The sequence below is a fragment of the Lethenteron reissneri genome, chromosome 50 (genome assembly GCF_015708825.2).
Source record: "Lethenteron reissneri isolate LAM-NWPU_2019-01 chromosome 50, ASM1570882v1, whole genome shotgun sequence".
NCBI classification, from domain to species: domain Eukaryota; kingdom Metazoa; phylum Chordata; class Hyperoartia; order Petromyzontiformes; family Petromyzontidae; genus Lethenteron; species Lethenteron reissneri.
The window spans coordinates 6696703-6719280 of NC_083828.1; the positions used below are offsets into that span (position 1 = coordinate 6696703).

The following is a 22578-nucleotide window of genomic DNA, read 5'->3' on the forward strand; positions in this document are numbered from 1 at the left end:
ATACAAACACACACACACGCGTATGCACCCATACAAACACACACACGCGTGCACGCACCCATTCAAACACACACACACACGCGCACGGACCCATTCAAACACACACACACGCACCCATACAAACACACACACACACGCACCCATACAAACACACACACACGCACCCATTCACACACACACACACGTGCACGCACCCATTCACACACACACACACGAGTGCATGTGTGCACGAAGACAAACACACGTGGACACGCTCACACACAAAGATGAAGACAAAGATACCCCATATAGCCCTACAGATTGTTGGGGCAAGTGCTGTTTGCGAGTACCTATTAAGGCCGGGTCAGCACGCAAGGGTTGGGTGGCCAACACCACGCCCGGCCGCCTTTGTCTCCCCAGTGGTGATGTTTACAAACTGCACCAGGTACTCATTTGAGGCTGAGTCGACGTAGGAGCGGCCCAGGGCCGGTTCAAACACTCATATACTGGGGTTAGACGTGAGCGGGGAATCGAACTTGGGTCGCCAGGTTCGTGGCTAAGCGTGCTAACCGCTACACTACCGCTCCCCACATACATAGACACACGCACACACGTCCATAAAAAGACAAAGCTCCCCTGTGTAGCCTCCACAGACTTTTGGAGCAAGTGTGGTTAGGGAACACCTAATAAGGTCAGGCACAAAAAAGAAAGCCCCCACCGATAGCCGTTCAGCCCATGAGGTCAAGTGCTGTACACACAGACGCACACGCGATCCACACTCCCACGCATGTGCACATATTCACACACACACACACAAAAGACAAATGTTCCCCGTATAGCCTACACAGAGAAGATGCTGTTCACGAGTACCTAGACAGGCCAGTAGAGCACACAAAGAGTAGTGTGACCAGGACCACGTCTAGCCACCTTTGTCTCTCCCAGTGGTACTGTTTATACCCTGCAGCAGGTATTAATTTAAGGCTGAATCGACCCAGGGGAAGCTTTGGTATTCGCCGCTGGTGTTGGCTCTGAGCGATATTCGAACTCGGGGACGCCGGGTTCACAGCGGAGTGCTAGCGACACACGCACAAGCGCACATGCACACACAAGTGTACACACACACACACACTCGTGATCACTCATGGGGCACACACACGGACAAGCACGCACGTCAACACACATCACCCGTGGGGCACACACACACTGACACACACACTGACACACACTGACACACACACTGACACACACACTGACACACACTGACACACACACTGACACACACACTAACACACACACTGACACACACACATACGTACAGACACATGATTGCCCGTGGGGCACACACATACATGCAAAGACAAAGATCACCCGTATAGCCTTTAACAGAATATTGGGGCAAGTGCTGTCAACGTGCACCTATGAAGAAGGCCCAGGCACGGCGACCGAGTGGGACGGTGGCCACCCCGACGCCGGCATTCTACACACCGCACCAGCCAACTCATTTAAGGCCGAGTCGACCTAGCAGGGGGCCGAGAAGACCGGCCGGGGGGTGGGGGGGTGGGGGGTCGTAGCGCACAGACGCGCAAACGCACGGTCGCTCGCGGGACGCGCAAACGCACACACACCGGCACGCACACTGGCACGCACACCGGCACAGACACCGACACGCACACCGGCACGGACACCGACACGGACACCGATACGCACACTGGCACAGACACCGACACGGACACCGACACGCACACACACCGGCACACACACACCGGCACAGACACCGACACGCACACCGACGCACCTCTAGGATGTCGGAGTTGGTGCGGCTCTCGTGCGGCTCGCTGTACTCGGTGTACTTGAGCAGCACCTTGTCCATGTCGGTGCTCGCGTACTGGAAGAGCTTGTTGGAGCTGTTGAAGATGATGAGCGCGATCTCGCAGTTGCACAGCACGCTCAGCTCGTAGGCCTTCTTCATGAGGCCGAACTTGCGCTTGGTGAACGTCACCTACGGCGCGGCGACGAAGCACGGAGAGAGGTGGGGGGGGGGGGTGGGGGGGCGGTCGTGACACTGTTAGGACTTGCGTGGTCGTCGTCGTCGTCAGAATCACTGTCATCTTCGTCATCACCAGAATCACCGTCATCATCGTCATCACCAGAATCACCGTCATCATCATCACCAGAATCACCGTCATCATCGTCATCATCATCACCAGAATCACTGTCATCATCATCATCGTCATCACCAGAATCACCGTCATCATCATCACCAGAATCACTGTCATCATTGTCAACGTCATCACCAGAATCACTATCATTGTTGTCATCATCGTAACCATCATCAGGATCATCATCAGTATTTCATCATCATCATCATTGTTGTCACCGTCAAAACCGCAATCATCAAGCGACAGCATCATCAGCGTTATCATGAACAGCAGCAGTAGCGGCAGCATCGCCATCGTGAACATGACAAACGCTCGTTCATACATTTGGCCAGACAGCCCAATGAAAACGAGTCTTAAATCTCAATTGGGCTCTCCTGGTTAAATAAAAGCATTATTATTAATAACATTCATCATTATCATCATTATTCTACACAGTATGCTGCAACTGCAGCAGATGACACGATACACACACACACACGAATTTATAATCGGGTCAGAGTTCTAGAACTTGCTCTCAGGAGGGTCCCTGCTTTGTGATGTTTGGCCAGAGCTTCGCGCTTGGCTCCTCCTCTGCAAAACTAACGTCGCAAACGTACGTCGGGAACCTTCTTGCTGTACTGCCCCATTGCCCCTGCAGGCAGGAGCGCCGAAGTAACAACACGCGCCTGGCACGATTCGGTCACGCAAATGAATGTACGGCCCCTTTTGTCGATCCGCTGCTGGATGAGACCCATGCAGTGGGGGTCGTGTGGGCCGTTTGACCATAATGCACCACGCTGCTCAGTTGTTTTCTCTTTCAGCCCCCCCCCCTCCCATTTTCCCTGCACTTGTCTCTGCTGCTGCCGCATGGGGCTGCGACTTCGCCCAGGGTCATCGTCGGCGCTATTCGAGCAAAGCGCCGAAAGAGCGGGCGAAGAGCGGAAGGCAAAAACCGCGGGCGAACGCGCACGCAAATAACGCGGCGTACAGACTGGATCGGCGCATCGCCGTGGATCTGGCAAAGTTTTTTTGTTTCTTTCCCAACGCGTCGTTGGCTGTCAAGTACGACGTCGCTCGCAGCGCCCATTGCCCTGCGCCGGGCGGCGGTGCGGGACGGTGCGATGAGAGCGCCGATGTTTTGCTACGTTCTTAACTCGCGCCACTGGCCGCGTCCGACGTCGTGTTTGACAACCAGCGACGCGTTTAGAACAAAAAACATAACTCGGGCAAATCCACGGCGACGCGCCGGTCCGTCTGTACGTCGCGTTATTTGCACCCGTGCTTGTTCGCCCGCGATTTTTACCTTCTGCTATTTGCCCACTCGCTTATGTATTTTTTTTTAGAGCGCAGAGGATTATGCCATGTGCTGTACATCCCCACTCCCACCGCCACCTCTCCCCACCCCCACGCTCGCGTCAGCATGGGCCAAGCGGTCAGGCTGAACCCACCGGGGTCAATCCGGGGCAGCTGACATGACCCTCGACGCGTCAGCCTGGTGCGCGCCGCGTTAAACGTCAGCTCCTCCGGGGGAGACAAAGGTGGCAGGGCGTGGGGGCTGACCACGTTTGCCCCCTTTTGTGAATCATTCCGTGATGATCATCGTCATCATCATCATCACCACAATCCATAGGCAGATAGCCCGTAGGTGTCCACTGCACATTTCGTCATTTGTTTCCACTTTCCTCTCTGTCTCTTGTGGTAACATGCTCAAGTAGTGGCCCAAGTCTTTCCGGCACCAATCTCTTACGTGTCGTCGTCAAGCCATCCTCCGTTAGGTCTTCCTCTCTTTCATGTTCCTTCCATTTTTCCCGAACGACAACAACACTTTTAGTTTCCCTGTTGTTGTCCATCCTACACGTGTGCCCAAATAGTGAACGTTTCCTTCTCATCGCTGCCTGCATCATCAGGTCTTCTTCTATAGGCAACCTTTTTTCTTACGAGGCGTCGTGAACAGCAGTTAGACCACTTGATTGTCGTGCCAAGTGCTGCTGTGATTCAAGATCAATTTTAGTTTTTTAATAAAGCCTGACTCTGCTGATGAGACACAGTGCGTCAAAACAGGCCCAGAGTTTGCTTGACATGAATGCTGCTCAAATGATGCACTCCGAGAAGGCCGTGCAGCTGATGGGTCGTATAAGAAACACTTTTACATTTTATGTATGACGCAGCGGGGTTTCCCTACGAACAACACGCACCATCATCGACCCTCAAAGCGGACAGAAACACCAGGCCCCCCGATAAAAAACACAACATCAAAAATTTAAAATTGAACTCCAAATCGTAGTGTCTGCAACACTTTCTACGGACAAGTCCGCACGCCATTGGGAACCCAACCACCCATCCACACGCTGGTTGAGCCGCAGGTTCTCTGGACCGTGCCAGTGTTTGTGTCTTACCTGTCTGTTTCTCTCGTCCATTATTTTTGCTATTTGTATTTTTTTCCGCCCCATCTTCGCGGTTGTCTGCTCTCACTCTCGCTCTCTCCTCTCTCTCTTCTCTCTCTTGTCTCTCTTTCACGTCCTCTTCTCCAAAATACTCGACACCTCCTCGAATCCGCCCGCAGAACCCTCTTCTCAAGTCTTCGGCACCTCCCGTTAAAGCTGCGGGGTGTGGGCGGGGGGAACGGAGAAACGAAGAGGAGACTTAAGAAACATGGCTGGCGATGAGGGCAGGTCAAAGGTCAAAACAATGCAGGTGGGTACCCGGTCAACATGCAACGCTGGGGCAACGTCGGGACAACGTTGAGACGTGGTTCGAACCGTTAGGCCCAAAGCCACAACACAACAAGGAAGAAAAACCGTGCATACAGATGTGTTCTGGAACGCTCTCCAGCTTCCCACTCATCCTTGCCTATCGTGGCCCGGATGACGCGCAAGGCGGGTGATGTGATCAGCACCACGCCTCGCCACCTTTGTCTCCCCAGTGCGGATGTTTGCACGTCGCGCCAGGCTGTGCAACCCAAAGGGGGGCAGCCCTCTTTTTTTGGTATCGATTTCGGAAACGCCTTTGATACATTTGTCATTGAATCATCTTTAGGAGCGTTACCGTGACTCGCGTGTTGCAGACAGACAGACGGACGGACAGAGAGCGAGAGCGTCAGCGGTTGCAGCCGCAGTTGGAGAGCGTTGCGACACGATTCAGAAGCAGCTAAAATACATCGCATCCAAATCTGTCCTTCAAAAAAAAAGATATATCACAGCAATTAAGACAACATCTCTTTGTGAGGATATAAATATACTTTTATTTCATTCGAAATCCGGAAAAGTGAAAATGCGCCAAATTGCTCGTGACTAATGGTGCAAGGTTAAATTATGTGTGCAGAATTTATTTATTTCTTTTGCTTGGCTTTTCGCACAAGCGTGACTGTATAGTTCTCCCCTTCCACCCTATTTGCCCCCCCTCACCATCATCCCCCACTCCCCCTGCCCCCCCCCCCCAAAAAAAACTTGGGCACTCGCTCCGAATTCTAAGAAATTTAAACAAAACAAAGGAAAAAATGTATTAGCGCCGCACGTGCACTGCGCATATTTCTATTTAAACTCCACAACACTGCAGAAAGTTACTCGTCTTACATCGTTACAATTGCGTCATTGATCTGCTCAAAACATAACCCCCCCCCCTGTCAGACATCGTAAATAATGAAATAACTGCAACGATGACCATCATTTACCCAGGGAAGCGTCATTGATTCTCAACTCTGTTTGCAGTCACGGTGTTTTTAAATGTACAATGGTAGCGAATCCCGTTGCTCTGTAGTGGAAAATAAGATACACATGTCATGTGTATATATACGTTGAACTTCTTTCGCGCCGTACGTAGCCATCCGTGCTAGTCGGATGTGTGGGGGAAGGACAACAAACTGTGGGTGTCTGTGTGGTGAGTCTATGGGTCTCTGAGTGAATGGGTCTATGGGTGTCTGTGCGGTGATTCTATGAGTCTCTGTGTGATGAGTCTATGGGTCTCTGTGTGGTGAGTCTATGGGTCTCTGTGTGGTGAGTCTATGGGTCTCTGTGTGGTGAGTCTATGGGTCTCTGTGTGGTGAGTCTATGGGTCTCTGTGTGGCGAGTCTGTGGGTCTCTGTGTGGTGAGTCTATGAGTCTCTGTGTGGTGAGTCTATGGGTCTCTGTGTGGTGAGTCTATGGGTCTCTGTGTGGTGAGTCTATGGGTCTCTGTGTGGTGAGTCTATTGGTCTCTGTGTGGTGAGTATATGGGTCTCTGAGTGTATGGGTCTATGGATCTCTGTGTGGTGAGTATATGGGTCTCTGAGTGTATGGGTCTATGGATCTCTGTGTGGTGAGTCTATGGGTCTCTGAGTGTATGGGTCTATGGGTGTCTGTGCGGTGATTCTATGGGTCGCTGTGTGGTGAGTCTATGGGTCTCTGTGTGGTGAGTCTATGGGTCTCTGAGTATATGGGTCTATGGGTCTCTGTGTGGTGAGTCTATGGGTCGCTGTGTGGTGAGTCTATGGGTCTCTGTGTGGTGAGTCTATGGGTCTCTGAGTGTATGGGTCTATGGGTCTCTGTGTGGTGAGTCTATGGGTCTCTGAGTGTATGGGTATATGGGTGTCTGTGTGGTGAATCTATAGGTCTCTGTGTGGTGAGTCTATGGGTCTCTGTGTGGTGAGTCTATGGGTCTCTGTGTGGTGAGTATATGGGTCTCTGAGTGTATGGGTCTATGGGTCTCTGTGTGGTGAGTCTATAGGTCTCTGAGTGTATGGGTCTATGGATATCTGTGTGGTGAGTCTATGGGTCTCTGTGTGGTGAGTCTATGGGTGTCTGAGTATATGGGTCTATGGGTCTCTGTGTGGTGAGTCTATGGGTCGCTGTGTGGTGAGTCTATGGGTCTCTGAGTGTATGGGTCTCTGTGTGAGTCAATGTATGTTGAACTTCTTTCACACTGTACGTCATCAACCGTGCGAATCGGAGGTGCGGAGGATGGATAACAAACTACTAAACATAAAAAAGCAGTTATCATGTCCATGATTTTCTCACAATTCTCCAGTACTCGGAGCACTCAATATAATCCGTTTTTTGTAGTGTCATAATAAGACAATTGATCACTTTATTTAACCAGGAAAGCCTCACTGAGTCGCAGGGAGGGTGCTGCTATGTTGGGATGTTTGGCCATGGAGATTCCATTCATGAGAGTTTGGTTTCGTGTCGAGAGGAAACCCAGCATCACGCACATAGTATGGCAAGTAGCACTCAAAATCTCCGCACGCATGGATTTAAGAACTAACTTCTGGATAGCCACATCCAGTCAAAGGCCCCTCGCAGCACACGCGGCATAGCATCTGATATTATCGCTCACCACCCAATTACTAGTGTCAATTGTAACTAAACTAGCGATATAAATATTTTTAAAAAACGTCCTAGCGCGATGATGACTGCGGCTGCTGCCCGGCTGAGACCCAAAAGCGCCCCGTCCGACCGTGACGTCGAGACGCAAGCAACGAGTCCTCGCGGCACACGGTTACACCCGAGATCATTCGTTGACCTTCACTGGAGAAGAACGCGGCGCACTGAGCAAGACCAATCGGCCGTTATCCCGCACACGCGCGCTTCAACAGATTCCGCCGAGTTCACCGACTGGGCTAACCTGATAACGCCGGGGAGGAAGAAACGACGTGCGGCCCTCACGCCCAACGTGTAATCGCCCACGGTGGACTCAAACGTGACCGCCGCTTGAGTCGAACGGACTAGGGGGGGAGGTGGTGGTGGCAAAAGGAGCGTGTGGGATGTCCCTGAGACCCGAGACTCGGCGCAGGTGGTCGTCGACGGGACCCACGCCACCCAGACGAGCGGCTGCCGCGCTTCCACTTTCTCAAGCAGGCTCGCTCCTGCTTGGCGTTCGAGTTTCGATAGAGATCGGCTGTGATCGGTGGCGGCGGAGGAGTTGGGGGGCAACGGGCGGTGTTTTTGGTCCGCCTGTTCATTTATAATACGTTTACGGCGCTGCGAGGCGCCGCGCGGGTCCATCGGTCCCCCGCAATATAACGCTATCTCTCGGAGCTGTCCGGGCGCCAAGGAATGGACTGAGCGAGATGCCCGGCCTTGACTTTGAACCCCGGCGACTTTGACGACGAGGCCAGCGGTGGCGATGGTCTCAGCTACGGGCTGCTGCCTCTCTCCGCACTCACTCTCTCTCTCACGAACATCCCTCTCCCCGCACACCCAACGAGGGACGGTCCCACTGGGGCTACCCCGGAGGTGACCTCCGGAGGTTACCCCGATTCATCTCTCGTCGCAATTCCGGGGACCGCAATCCGATTCGAGAAGACGCCACGTACGTAATTTAAATTTGTAATGCCACTACGCAGTAAACACGGTACCCCGGCCCAATGGTACAACAAGCACGCGTGCCAACAACGTTGGCCCATTTCTGTTCGTCATTTTTCATGTTTGTTGTTGAAGCCATTGTTGTTTGTTGCCGATGAATTTTTTCAAGGGGTTTTTCTTTATCGTTTCATGTCTACGTAACTTTGTGCTGCCTGCCTTGGAAGTTACTGTTTTATTTGTGCCCATCTGTCTCGGTAGCGCTGTCTGCCTTGAGCATTCAATCGCATTGGTAACGTCTGTTTGCACTGTCTCATTAACAGTGTCTCATTTGTACTGCCTGCCTTGAATCTTCCGTTTCATGTACACCGTCTGTCTTAAATGTCGTCTCAGTTGGACTGCATCATATGTGTTGTCTCGTTAGTCTGTTCCATTCATACGTGTGCTGCCTGTCTTATTTGCACTTCTCTAATGCGTAGTGTCTATGTATTTGTCTCAAGTACTGTACCATCAGTCGCATCATGAGCCCCATTGTAACTTCAGCAAATAATAATGATCCACTATCACACGCACTCTGAGTGTACGAATCAATTGTTATCGACTTATCGACGCTGCGGTACGCTGCTAACTCCACAGTCCACCCTCCTTCCAACGGACAGATGGTTCCCAGAGCAGATAAGGGGACACAACAGCTCCTGCAGATCTCAAACCTGTGACCCCCTCCCCTCCTCCCTCTCTCATTGAGCCACCATGAAACTAAACTATTCGTCTAAACAATTTTTTTTATTTTACCAGGTAAGGCCCACTGAACTATACATCTCTTTTGTCGCAAATGACCAGGCCGCAAACGATAGCTCAACGAAGTGGCTTATCAAGTGGAAATGTATAAGCAGCCAAATACTCTAAATGCCTTATGTTAGAGGGAAAAACCGGAGGACCCGGAGAAAAATCCACGCGACCACGGGGATGGAGACACTGCCAACTCCAAATATACAGCAGCAGGCGTCGTCAAGGTCGGGATCCATGGGTGGCAACGAGCCACAACGACTGCAGCGCCAGTTCTGATCTCACTCGCCGCTGGTGTCGTTTAACCACGGACGGGTATCAAACTCGTGACGCCAGGTGTCGCTGGGAAGCGCGTTATCCACCGTACCACCCGCTCCACCGCAGGAAGAGAACGTTGGCCAAAAAGGGAATTTGGTCAGATGGCCCGAAGCTTGGGAGGATGCTGCTGCTGTGGTTTTAATATTCAGCACGATGCTGGACTTGCGATGGGACAGCTCGATGGTTCGATTCCATCTCCCGTCGCGGCGAAAGTGGAAACAATGGTCGCGAATTTGTTAAATAAACCCCCCTCCCCATCGCCTCCCAGCAGTAGACCATGGGTCCACCATAGATGGTCGATTGGCAGGTCGTGTATGGTGGGGTAAAGTGTGGGTACTCACACCTGTGTTAAGGCGTATGGCCAGCGTGGTCTATCTACGGGTGTCTCTAGTGGAGGGCCCGTCCGCCAGCAGTGGCGTGAGCTTGCAATTGCAGGGCTGCGCCTTTTACCTAAGCCTGAGCTGGATTTCTGTGTGAGCATCTTCCATTGTCCCATCCTCTTCCTCCCTCCCTCCCTTCACATTGAACCTCTGTGTGTAGCCAATACTATGCTGGACACTATGCCTCCACCACCAAAACCACGATCGCCACAACTACAGAATCTGCTGCCACGACCACCACCACGAACATTATCATGTCCACAAACTTCGCCAGCACCACCACTACCTTGGCTGCCACTGCCTCCACTGTCACCACCATCTGCACCACCACCACCACTGTCACCAAAGATCCCCCGTATAGCCTGAACAGAGAGAGCTGTTAGCGATCACCTATGAAGGCCGGCACGGCGCACAAGGGTGTGGGTGGTCAACACCACGCCCGGCCGTCTTTGTTTCCCCAGTGGCGATGTTTACACATGGCACCAGGTACTTATTTGAGGCTGAATCGACCCAGGAGAGGCCCAGGATCGGTTCTGATAATCGTGACTGGTGTTGCTAGTTGTGAGCGGGAATCGAACTTGGGTCGCTGGGTTCATAGCGAAGGGCGCTCACCACTACCAAGGCACCAAAAACTCCCCCGTAAAGCCTTCGTAGACCACTAGGACCGGTAGCAAGCGCCATTTCAGCAGGCTGGCATGGTGCCGCCACCACTAACGCTTACCAATATCACCACCGCAAACCCAAACTCTGGTGCCACCACCGCCATTGCCTTAGCGTTACATCCGCCATCAAGGGGCCATCCATTTAGTAGATACGCAAAAATATGTCAAAACTTGACCCCCCCCTCTCCCTGTACGCACTCGTCCTTTTTACACACCCACCCCCCACCTGCGTACGTATGCTTGACGCACCCCCCCCCCCCCCGCCGAATCCTATAAAACGGTCGATATTTAATCCATTCAGAAACAATCAATGACTAATAATATTAACGTGTTTAAGCAAACAGATAGTCCACCGCCGGACTATCTAACTCATTTGAAGGCCAATGCAGACAAATTATTATCGATGCTTCACTCCCCCCGTTTCCTATGCGTACATTGTCAGTAGACCCCCCCATACGCAAGCTACGCATTTGGGTTAACCCTCCCCTCCTCCATGCGTACGTACTAAATGGATGGCCCCCAACCACATCAATGCCAACACCCACTGCCACGGCCCGCTAATGTCATAACCACCGCCAATGCCACCACTATCATCGTCGTCATCACAATGGGGGGGACCCAGGCACAAAGCGTGCGGGGAGGGCAGGGGGAGTATTTAATTCGTTTCACCAGGGGCCCCATACCGACCAGGCTAAGCCACTGACGACCATTGCCACCATCTCTCTCTCTCTGGGTAAATGGCTCCTCCGATCAATTCTGGTTTCCTGTCACTAATGAGCGCCTCTGCTGCTAATGCGAGCTCCGTATTGTGTTACACGTCCACCCTTCCGCTCAGCTCTCACTGACAGAGAGAGAGAGAGAGTTGGAGGTTGGCGGTGGGGAGGATTTTTTTGTTAATCAATGGAGTTGAAGGGTAAGTGAAAAAGGAGGCTCCGTGACCAGTGGTGAAGCTATCGAGTGTGCAGGCAGTGAGATGGCACCCGAGTTTCCGCTGGCCAGAGGGACCCTAAGTGACCACCACCCCTAGACTCATATAGTCCCATAGACTCACAGGAAGTCCCATGGACGTACAGAAAGACTCACAAATTCGCATAAGGGGCCGTCCATAAATGACGTCACGCGATTAAGGACGATTTTTGACCCCCCCCCCCCTCGTCACACGGCATCATAAAAAGTCAGACCCCCCCCTCAAATATGAAGTCACAAAGCTCTGCCCCCCCTAAAACCATATTTCCATTTTGAAAATAAAACATGCTTCAAATCGCTTTAAACGATTGTCATTGTGCGTATTTAATGTGGCGCTGCACTCTGATGTTGTAGGAGAAAACATTTATTAAAAAGTATATTTAATTAAGTAGAACGTGTTGTCTATATTTATTTAAAGTTGCGCATTTTGATGTGACGTCACATTTCTCACCCCCCCCCCCCCCCTCGTCACACATCGTCACAAATGTCTGACCCCCCCTCCCCTAGGTGCGTGACATCATTTATGGACAGCCCCTAAAAGCCTTTCCAGTATTATGGCATAGGACCATAGACTTGCATAGAACCCACATACGGGCACTTATCGGCTTACGAACCTAATTCGTTCCTGAGAACCGTTCGTAAGTAGAAGGGTCCATAAGTCGGTACACAATAATACGGTCAGTGTTGTGAAAAGTGCTACGTTTCAACAAGGGAAGCATTGTTAAACTCGTTACATCTCATAGTTCCGTGGTTCCGTTTTCAAGTGCGACTTCGCTTTTTGAAGTCGATGTAATTTTTGTAAAAAATATATATTTCATGGAAGCTGCTTCGTTAAGAACGGGCGTTCGTAAGTCGAAGACTGCCCATTACTGCGATAGCGTAGGACCCAGAGCAGAGGTCGCAAACGGGTTTTGATTCCTTACCCGTACCCGGCCGCACCAGGGTCGCAAACGGGTACCCGTACCCTACCCGATATCCGGCTACCCGTACCCGGCCGGGTATCGGGTAGGGTATGGGTATCGGGTACCCGATTGCGAACTCTGGGATGAAGCCATGTTGCAGGCGCGGGTGGGTTGATTCTAGGAACTTAAATTGTGAGAAGAGACAAGACGTTGGGAAATGAGTGACAAACGGTTACTCACTAGTGACTCACGACCTACCCGTACCCGTACCCGGCCGCACCAGGGTCGCAAACGGGTAGCCGGGTATCGGGTAGGGTACGAGTATCGGGTACCCGATTGCGACCTCTGACCCAGAGTCACCTAACATAGGAGGACCCAGCGATGGAGTAGCTGCTGAGCTTGGCAATGCTTCTTCTCTCCCCGTCTCTCTCTCTCTTATCCCGAGAGATGAACTTGAGCGAAAAGCATCTCTCATCATAATCCGATCAAATTGATTTTTGGGGGAGGGGGTGGGTGGATGTGGGAGGGAGTGATCGTAAATTCGCGTGTAATGAGCCAAATCTGCACTGCTGCGTCACTCACTGATGATGGGAGAGCTCTGGGAAGGGGGGGGGGGCTGAGGCGTGGAGGGATTCTGTGACACCAGAGCCCCCCACCACCACCACCACCTTTCTTTGAGTCCCCACGAAAATAACATTTTGTTTGAAAATTTGGGACAGCCTCCATCTCGCCCCACCCCCCAACAACTCATCTTCCTGGGAAGCTGTGTAGACCTGCCCTCTGATGTTGTTTGCAAGATTCACAGCTTTACTACACTATGAACTACACGATTAAAAAATGTGTGCAACATACATGCCCATGACCATGCGTGCAGCACTATATGTAACACCCTACACACAAACATGCAGTGTACAGTATGCTCAATGTACATTGCAATAGATAATACAGTGTACACTGCATACAGCATCCGCTACATACACATCAAACGCAGCTCTTACACTGTATACACTACATACAAAGCACGCACCACTATTGTACAAACGTACACTCGCCAACCATAAACGACTATGTCCTGTGCAGTAATACATACACACAGTACACACTATACAGTAAACTACACGCATACCAAATACAACATACTCGTTGTACGTTATACATGACAGTACGTACAAAAAGACAAAGATCCCCCTTATAGCCTTTAATGTAGTCGCAAGTGCTGTTAGCGAGCACCAGTACACACAGTACACACACTACATGCACCAGTACACACACTCATTACACACAGTACACACACTACATACACACATTACACACACAGTACACACACACACTACACACACACACTACATACACACACTACACACACAGTACACACACTACATACACACAGTACACACAGTACACACACACACTACATACACACATTACACACACACTACATACACACAGTACATACACTACACACACACAGTACACACACTACATGCACACAGTACACACACTCATTACACTCATTACACACAGTACACACAGTACACACACTACATACACACACTACATACACACATTACACACACACACTACATACACACACTACACACACAGTACATACACTACATACACACACTACATACACACAGTACATACACTACACACACACAGTACACACACTACATACACACAGTACACACACACTACATACACTACATACACACACAGTGCACACACTACATACACACACAGTGCACACACTACACACACACACAGTGCACACACTACACACACTACACAGCACAGCATACTTAAAATGAACACCGGATATCTTTACAGCACCCAAGCTAACACTGTATATGAAAGATACACAGTATACTGTACACACCATGAAACATATACACAACATACCTGGCATACTGTAGTCTGTAGAGGAAATGCAGACACCTCAGAAGCGACACACCCCCCATACAACACACACACCCCACACAATACACACACCCCATACAACAGACACACACCCCATACAACACACACACACCCCCATACAACACACACACATCCCATGCAACACACACACCCCATACAACAGACACACACCCCTAACAACACACACACACCCCATACACAACACATACACACTCCATATACAATACACACACACCCCATACAACACACACACCCCCCCCCCATACAACACACACACCCCATACAACACACACACCATATACAACACACACACCATATACAATACACACCTCATACAACACACACTCCATACAACAGACACCCCATACACAACACATACACACACCCCATACAACACACACCTCATATACAACACACACACACACCCCATACAACACACACACACCCCATACAACACCCCCCCCCCCATACAACACACACACATCCCATACAACACACACACATCCCATACAACACACACACCCCACACGATGTTGTTTTTGTATGTTGGCCGGAGAATCGAATTGGGGTCACTGGGTTCGTCACATGCAAAGGACGCTAATCACTGCGCCACCGCTCCACCAATACCCAATATCCACCATACACAACACGCATCATACACAACACACATCATACACAACACACATCATACACAACACACATCATAGACGACACCTATGAAGGTCGGCACGGCACACGAGGGGGTGGGTGGTCAACACTACACCCGGACGCCTTTGTCTCCCCAGTGGCGATGTTTATCCCATCGTAACAGCTACTCATTTGAGGCTGAGTCGACCTAGGGGACGCCCAGGACAGGTTCAGATAATCGTCACTGGTGGTGTTGGTGGCCGTGAGCAGGAATCGAACCCGGGTCGCCGGGTTCGTAGCGCAGCGTAACGCTACCGCTCCCCACACAACACACACAAACACAACACACACAAACACAACACACACACAAACACACACAACACACGCAACCATTCACAGCGTAAACAACACACAATACAGTAACTTCAACGTGTGAGTCATCACGCTGACGTGAGCCCTCCCTCGGAGTGGCTCTGCCAAATGGCCACGTGTTGAGAGAGCTTCTCTGAAACGTGCACATCCCATACACCAAGTGATGATTATTCCACGACTGCCTGCACACATATACAGCAATGACTGCTCGATTATTTTTTTTAATTATCAAAATCCACACTATTTTTTTCTTGGTTCTTTCGGTAAAGTCACGTAGGAGGGAAGTAATAAAATAATAAAAATAAAACAAAACAATTCTCACGACGTTTCGGCCACAACGCAAGCAGCCGTTGTGGCCGAAACGTCGTGAGAATTATTTTATGTTTTATTTTTCTATTATTTTCCTTCTACGTGACTTTACCGAAAGAACCAAGAAGATGAATCCCTGCAGTCACGAAAGCTTTAAATCGAAATAAAATCCACACTGTTGAGTGACTGTGGTTTCGGCACAATTCAAAAAGTCTGGCGTTTGACCGAACTAACTTAAATTGGGGTGGGAGTGGAGGGGTGTAGGAGGGGAGAAACGTGGAGTTTTAACATTTTGACCGAATCCTCGTGAACCGGTCGGTCCATCTGGGCCTAAATTTTACGGTGTTCAACGCCGCAGCTTTCCCGAGAAAATTATGTCACGATCTGCCGGAGGCAAGCGGTGGTGGCTCCAGCCGAACGAAGTTAAACCGAGCAAAAATCTCGTGCGCTCCAGATGCTCAAAGGGCCCGGGGTGCACGTGAAAAAAGCGAGCGGTGCATCAAACATCAGCTCACATTCAAATCCTAATAAACAACGATGCATCATTAACATAAAAGTGCACTCATCTCTCTCATCTGCCTTCAATGACTACCTCTTCTCTCATCTCACTGCAACATCTCGTTTTTTTTAACACGTCTCTCATCTCACGACTGTACCGTACGTCTCTTATCTGTCGCCTCTTCTGTCGTCTCGCTCGGATTTTATTCATTCAAGAGGGGCGCCCCCCCCCCCCCCCCGAAAATGATTGTGACTAAGGACCCCCAAATGTGGCAAACATCGCCACTGAGTGTCCGAGGGCCCTGCAAACGTGCAGCCGAAAACGCACGGGTCAACATCGGCAGCCAAGAGTATCCATCCAATGCCCGTCGTCGACAAAGCCAATAATTTTTTGTTACAAAATTCGCCTTTAAAAACCAAAACCACCACAAGTTGGTTGTACAGATGAAAAATGTATACAGCCCAGTAGAGCACACTATGATGATGATACGTGCGCGCGCGTGGGCGTCTGTGCGTATCATCAAACTACAAAGACGTCACCTGGTCACACACCTCGCACCGAAACAGCCCGTGGGCACTCACATATCAAAGGTGCTCACGACCTTCACACTTTGACCTTTCGATTTTGGAGGAGGCGTCATGTCCCCACGCTCTATCCGACCACGGCACAGCAATTCTATTTAGTCAGTTGGCGTCCATCAACACATTTATCAGTACAAGGTCAAACGTGTCTCAAAAAAAAACCCACACAATCTTTGTCGTTTTATCTCTTAATTCCTGACCCATTTCAAAACCCGGATGGACAGAGTCACCTGTTGAAGAATTTTGCCCGTGGCTCGATCCGTGCCTTCCATCCTTCCTTCCCAAGGACGCCGAATGATCGGCGAGCCGCCAAAGAACGCGTTGAAGCCCACGGCGCTCAAGAGCGGCACGATGCCAGCTGACGAACGGTGACAGCCGCGGTCGAGTCAAGAGGACGAGAGGTCGCTTCGCGCAAGCTTCCAACAAATCTCCTACCGCTCTCACCCGTAATGGAATTAACTTCTTAAGGCTATTTCCATTCAATCAACGGTCGGGGTCAGCGCTCCCTCCCGCGCGGCATTAGAAGCGGCAAGAAAGAAAAAAAAGAACTTGGCGACGTGATTCTCAGCAGCTCCACCGCTCTTCCAGCCGGTCGGGCGGTGCGTCGTTCAGTCTCCGGCGCAGGGCTACGACCCCAGTTTTTGGCGTTGAAATATTTCGTCTCCGAGCGCGAAACGTGCGCCGCGGGGTGCTGCCTGCTTGCAGGGATCCGGGCTGCACCTTCGGATTTTTTTTGTTTTGGCGAAAGCACGAACGCGCACGTACGCTCGAACGCACGCAACCACCACAAACGGACGAGAGAGAGAGAGAGAGAACGCCACCCCACCCTCGCTTCCTCGGCTCCCACAATCACCGCTGCCTCTCCGGGTCCCTCTCTCGTCCTCCTCCTCCTCCCCCCACCACCACCACCTCTGCCCTCCTCTCCCACATGACGCCTGCTTTTATGACAACCGCTGTAATGGGGTAGCAACCTCCAGTGCCTTGTTACGGCGACCGAAACAACGTGTGTGTGTGTGTGGGGTGGGGGGGTCACGTTGCCGATCTCCTGCTCGAATTCTAGGGGCGGCTGGGATGGGATGACCCCCCCAATATTCATCTCCGTGAGGTGGCCTGGGAGGATTGGTGCTTCCGTGTTTTCGTTGAAATCTCGTTGTTGTGATCTGTTTCGGCCGGGGCAGGCATTTCTGTTTTTAGTTAAGGGATGGCTGCAATTATTGGGGAATGTTTGAACGCTATAATTAACTTGCGCAGTAGCAACGTATGCACATGGGCAGCCACTGAGAAACAAGGATTTTCTTGTTGAGTTTTTGTCCTTGTCTTATTCCCAAATGTATTCTCAGTTGTGCTACGATCGGCATCATGCCACCATATGAAGGATCCATATTGAAGCCCACGCTGAGAGGTGTCTTGTCTCATGTCTGAGAGGAATGGCCCTTTTTTAAAATACTGTACGTTATAAAATGTGTTTTTCCCCATCAGTTTCTCATTGACTTATCCACTTGGGGCCTTGGTGGAAATTCCACGTTCCCATGACCGGGCTTAGTGTCTCTCCTTACGCAACCCGTCAATAAATTCCCTCATATTTTTCCGTGGCAAGGCCTCACCAGTAGGCAAAGGTTGCCACCTCAAAGGTAGAACAAAACCAGAGACATTTCATGGGAAGGAAAATATTTCTCAATACCAGGCAAAGAGAGGACGACAAGCCAATGCATTGCGGGTGGTTCATCATCATCATCATTATTATTACGCAACTGACAAAACGCAGGACTATTAATGTCTCGGGAAGACGTACAATATTTCCCAGGACATCAGCTACCCTAAAAAAAACAGGATGATGTTATCCTGATTTTACAACCCCACAGAAATTATAACATCAATAATGATGACGATGAGCCAGAGTCAGCTTGACCAGATAACGAGCTACTTATCTTGCCACCATAAGCCAGCTTGATATATATACTGAGTAAGCTATCCCAGTACTGTAGTAGTATTATTAATACACATTCTCTCTGCATAACGAGCAAAAAAATGTATCCAATTAAGGTAAATTCCTACTCCATTGATTCGGGTCATGTGACGCACGTTCGGCCAATCAGGCTGCTGCTTGACCTCCATTGCCTCTCTCGATCCCAACCTGTTGGCATGGAGACGACACTGATTGGCTGGTGCTGTTACGTTGGTGATGTATTTGTTAACCATCTCCTCTCTACAATGCTGCAGCAGTAGCAACAGCAGCAAGATCAGCAGCGGATATAACAGCAGCATCAGTAGCAGTTGTAGCAACAGCAGCAGTAGTAGCATCAGCAACAGCAGCAACAACAACAGCAATAGCTACAGCAGCACTAGCAACAGTAATAGCAGCATCAGCAACAGCAGTAATAGATTCAGCAGTAGCAGCAGCAGCAACAGCAGCAACAACAACAGCAGTAGCAACAGCAGCAGGATCAGCAACAGCAGCAGTAGCTTCAGCAGCAACAGTAGCAGCAACAACAGCAGCAATAGCTGCAGCAGCACTAGCAACAGTAATATCAGCATCAGCAACAACAGTAATAGATTCAGCAGTAGCAGCAGTAGCAGCAGCAGCAACAACAGCAGCAGTGGCTTCAGCAGTAGCAACAACAGCGGCAGTAGCTGCAGCAGCAGTCGTAAGCATTCGCAGCAGCAGCAGGCAGCGGAGGAATTTTTCCTGGAGCAATTATTGCAAAAGGTGAATTAAATTGTCATCAGTTTCCTCCGAGACTGCCCGCCCCCCCCCCCCAACAAGAGCATTAATTATCCCGCAATGCTTAACGAGCGCACACACAGCGAGAGGGTGAGCGCACGAGCAATAATCATCCTGTCACCTCGGATCTCACAGTCACAGTTTATTTATATATCATTTCCTTCAATTGAACAAGATCGACCGCCCCAAACTCGGTCCCACCAAGAGAGGTGGCGGTGGGGGGAGGGGATGGGAGGTTAGGAGGGGCTGACCCCCCCCCCCCCCCCACCGTCTTCTGCCCCCCACTGCTGAAGACGAAGCCCCCCCACAAAACTCATTTGTCCGCCGTAGCTGGAGGGTTCTTTGAGACAAGACGCGAAAACGTGTACAGTGCCAATAGGGCAGCAGGGGTCGGCGACCAAAACAACAACAAGAAGGGCCATTTTTTTCAAATTTGGTAGAATAAACCCCACCCCACCCCAACCCCGACAATATTTCAAGAGCCGCAGTGCAGTGCACTGTGGGTGGTGGTGAGGAAGAGACGGCGGTGGTCCCTTAATGAACAACGCCACGGATCGGTCCCTTAAAAGAGCCGCCGCAAGCGGCTCCGGAGCCGCGGGTTCGCCGACCGCTGCCCATGATAAACTGGGATTCCGTGGTCATGGGTTGGCAACCGAAGGAACAAGAAGGGCCACCCTTTTCTCGGATTTCAAGAGCCGCACCGCAGTTTGTTAAAAGAGCCGCCGCGCGCGGCACCGAAGCCGCGGGTTCGCCGACCCCTGCGATGGAGCGATGAGAGCCTCTCCTCATGCACGCCGAATGGAACAGCATGCACGACAAACACACACACACGCTTACTCGGTCTGTGCTACGTTTAACGTTTCTTTCTTCAAAGTTTGTTTAAAACATTAGCTGTCATGCCCCCCCCCCCCCCCCAAAAAAAAATGTCTGTATGCCCCCCCCCCAACAATAGTGTGCTACAAAGTAAGCACACTCTGCTGACGTTTGCAGGACGTAAATTTCCCCTATTTATTTATTAGGAATGAAAAACAAAAACGACATCGAGATATACGGGCGCCACAGTCTTGCGATGCGCAGCCCACATAAGCGAAACTCCCCGGTAGGCAAGCCAATGTTGGCCCGAACGTTTGCCCAACGTTGACCCCAACATCGACGAGTTTACTGGTCCATCGCCGGTCACTCTTCCGCCATGAGTCACCCAGTGTCAGCCTGGTTTGCCCTTCACGCTTACAGAGACTAAAAACCACAGTGCCTTCGCTCTTAGTTTATCGCCTTTGAGCGATAAGAAAGGGGGCGCAATTAACCACACGCGCTTGTTATCTCTTTGTTTGTAACTGCACCGTCGTTCCTGATGTCACTTCCAGCAAGAGACCTCGCTCGCTCACTTCACAGAGAGCCGATGATGCGCCGCCGCTGCGAACGCAATCTGAGGCTCGCTTGAAAGGGCCGTGGGCAGAGCGGCGGTGCAGCAGGTTAGCGCAACGCCGCTACGAACCCGCTGACCCGAGTGCGAAGCCCTAGGATCGGTTCACATCGGTGGCGAGCGATGTCTTGAACTGGTCACGGGCACACTCCCTTGCACCAACCGGCGCTGCCCAGTAAACGTGGAACGTTGTTAAACCAACCTTGCATGTTTTACCACGTTACCAGCGAAATCAAGTATGTTCAAACAACCTGCAAGACTGGCACGGCGCGTGGGGAGATAACCTTCATCTAGCAGTGGATTCACGAAGATGAGCTGTACGTTATAATAGTCTCGCGTGCTGGCCCATGCAATCACTCCTTCCCGATTCGCTTTAGATTCCTTTACGCTTTTGAATTTTTTTCTTTTCACGAAAAAAGTCTCAAGAAAAAACAAAATTGGCGGCGGGACCAAAAAGCCACGTGGAAAATGCCGGGAGGCAGCCATCATCATCGCTCAGCGGGGATGCGTGCGTGCACGCAGGCGGGCACTCAGGGCGTCTGTGAAGGGCCTTTCTTGTTTGGTGAGAGGACCCCCAGAGGTCACTGGCCCCATCGCTCGCCGCAATTAACCTCCCCTCCCTCCCTGCTGCCCTTCCTTCCGCACCTCTCTCCCCGCCGCTCGCATCTCGCGTTCGTTCTGCCGTTAAAGTGGCCCCATTATCGCCAGCCTTCCACGACCACCAACTCCTCTTGTTGTCGGACCCAATCGAAAGGCTTCTGTGAAAAATGTATCCCCCTCCACCACCCACCACTGTCAGGACCGCCACCACCACCGCCGCCCCCTTCGAGTGACATTGCTAAAAAGGCCCTGTCACGGCAAAGTCTGGCCGTCGCAAAAGTGAATGCAGTGTGTGCCCTCGAAATAATGTGGGCAGATATGCCGTGTGAGGTTGCCACCTCCGAGCTACAAAAGAAAGAGGGCACGCACATCACGGGGAAAGGAAGAATTTATCGGAATACCAGAAGGCAGTAGAACTACACGTACACACGTTGTCTTGAGTGGTGCATTATTGACATGCCTCCGATTCGCATGGTCGGTTACGTACGGTGCAAAAGAACTTTCAACATACATACAGTACATGGAAACTGAGATTTCTAATATCTTGCAGATTTCCTAAGCGCGGCTGCCTCAAAAAGAGGACGATGTTGGGAGAAGCAAGAGAGGTGACAACGCGTAACACGAGGGCTTAGTGGCGGATCCAAATAACTTGACATTTTGAAAGAAAAAAACATTTACAACTTCTGTAGCTCGATAACCGAACACCGTGCGTCGCAGGGTTTCCTTGCTGTTCGCTACGTCTCCACGCTGCACAGAACGTCACGCACCGGTGCAGTCTGTGTACCGTGCTGGACCGTGCAGTAACTAGCGTCGCATCTGATTGTGCGTTCCAGCATTGGCGAGCGATTTCTGGTGATTTCAGTCTTGTTTTGGTTTACCCTTCATTTGATAATTTTAAATTATTATTGCTTCAACTTGTAACGCGTCGCTTGCCGCCACGTCAGCATTCACTCGCTCGCTCTCGAAGAGAGAGGATGACTCGGAGAGAGAGAGGAGATGACTTGGGAGAGAGAGAGGGGACGACTCAGGAGGAAGGAGCCACAGACGAGCGGGGAGGCAGCAGCAGCCACGTGGTGGCGAGCGCCAAATTCCCTCCCAAGCTCTGGGGTCCTCTATATA

The 22578-nt window shown here is 51.0% G+C and overlaps 1 protein-coding gene across 2 annotated transcripts in view; it reads right to left on the bottom strand.

The window, feature by feature from the left end:
- LOC133355137 (myocyte-specific enhancer factor 2A-like) overlaps positions 1-22578 on the bottom strand; it is a 127149-nt gene that overhangs the window by 63442 nt on the left and 41129 nt on the right. For both annotated transcript variants that reach the window (XM_061572460.1, XM_061572461.1), the window contains exons 3-4: positions 4514-4717; positions 1775-1978 (exon numbers count right to left, since the gene is read on the bottom strand). In XM_061572460.1, the coding sequence (XP_061428444.1) occupies positions 1775-1978; positions 4514-4567 (258 nt within the window). In that variant the 5' untranslated portion in view covers positions 4568-4717. The remainder of the gene's footprint in view (positions 1-1774; positions 1979-4513; positions 4718-22578) is intronic.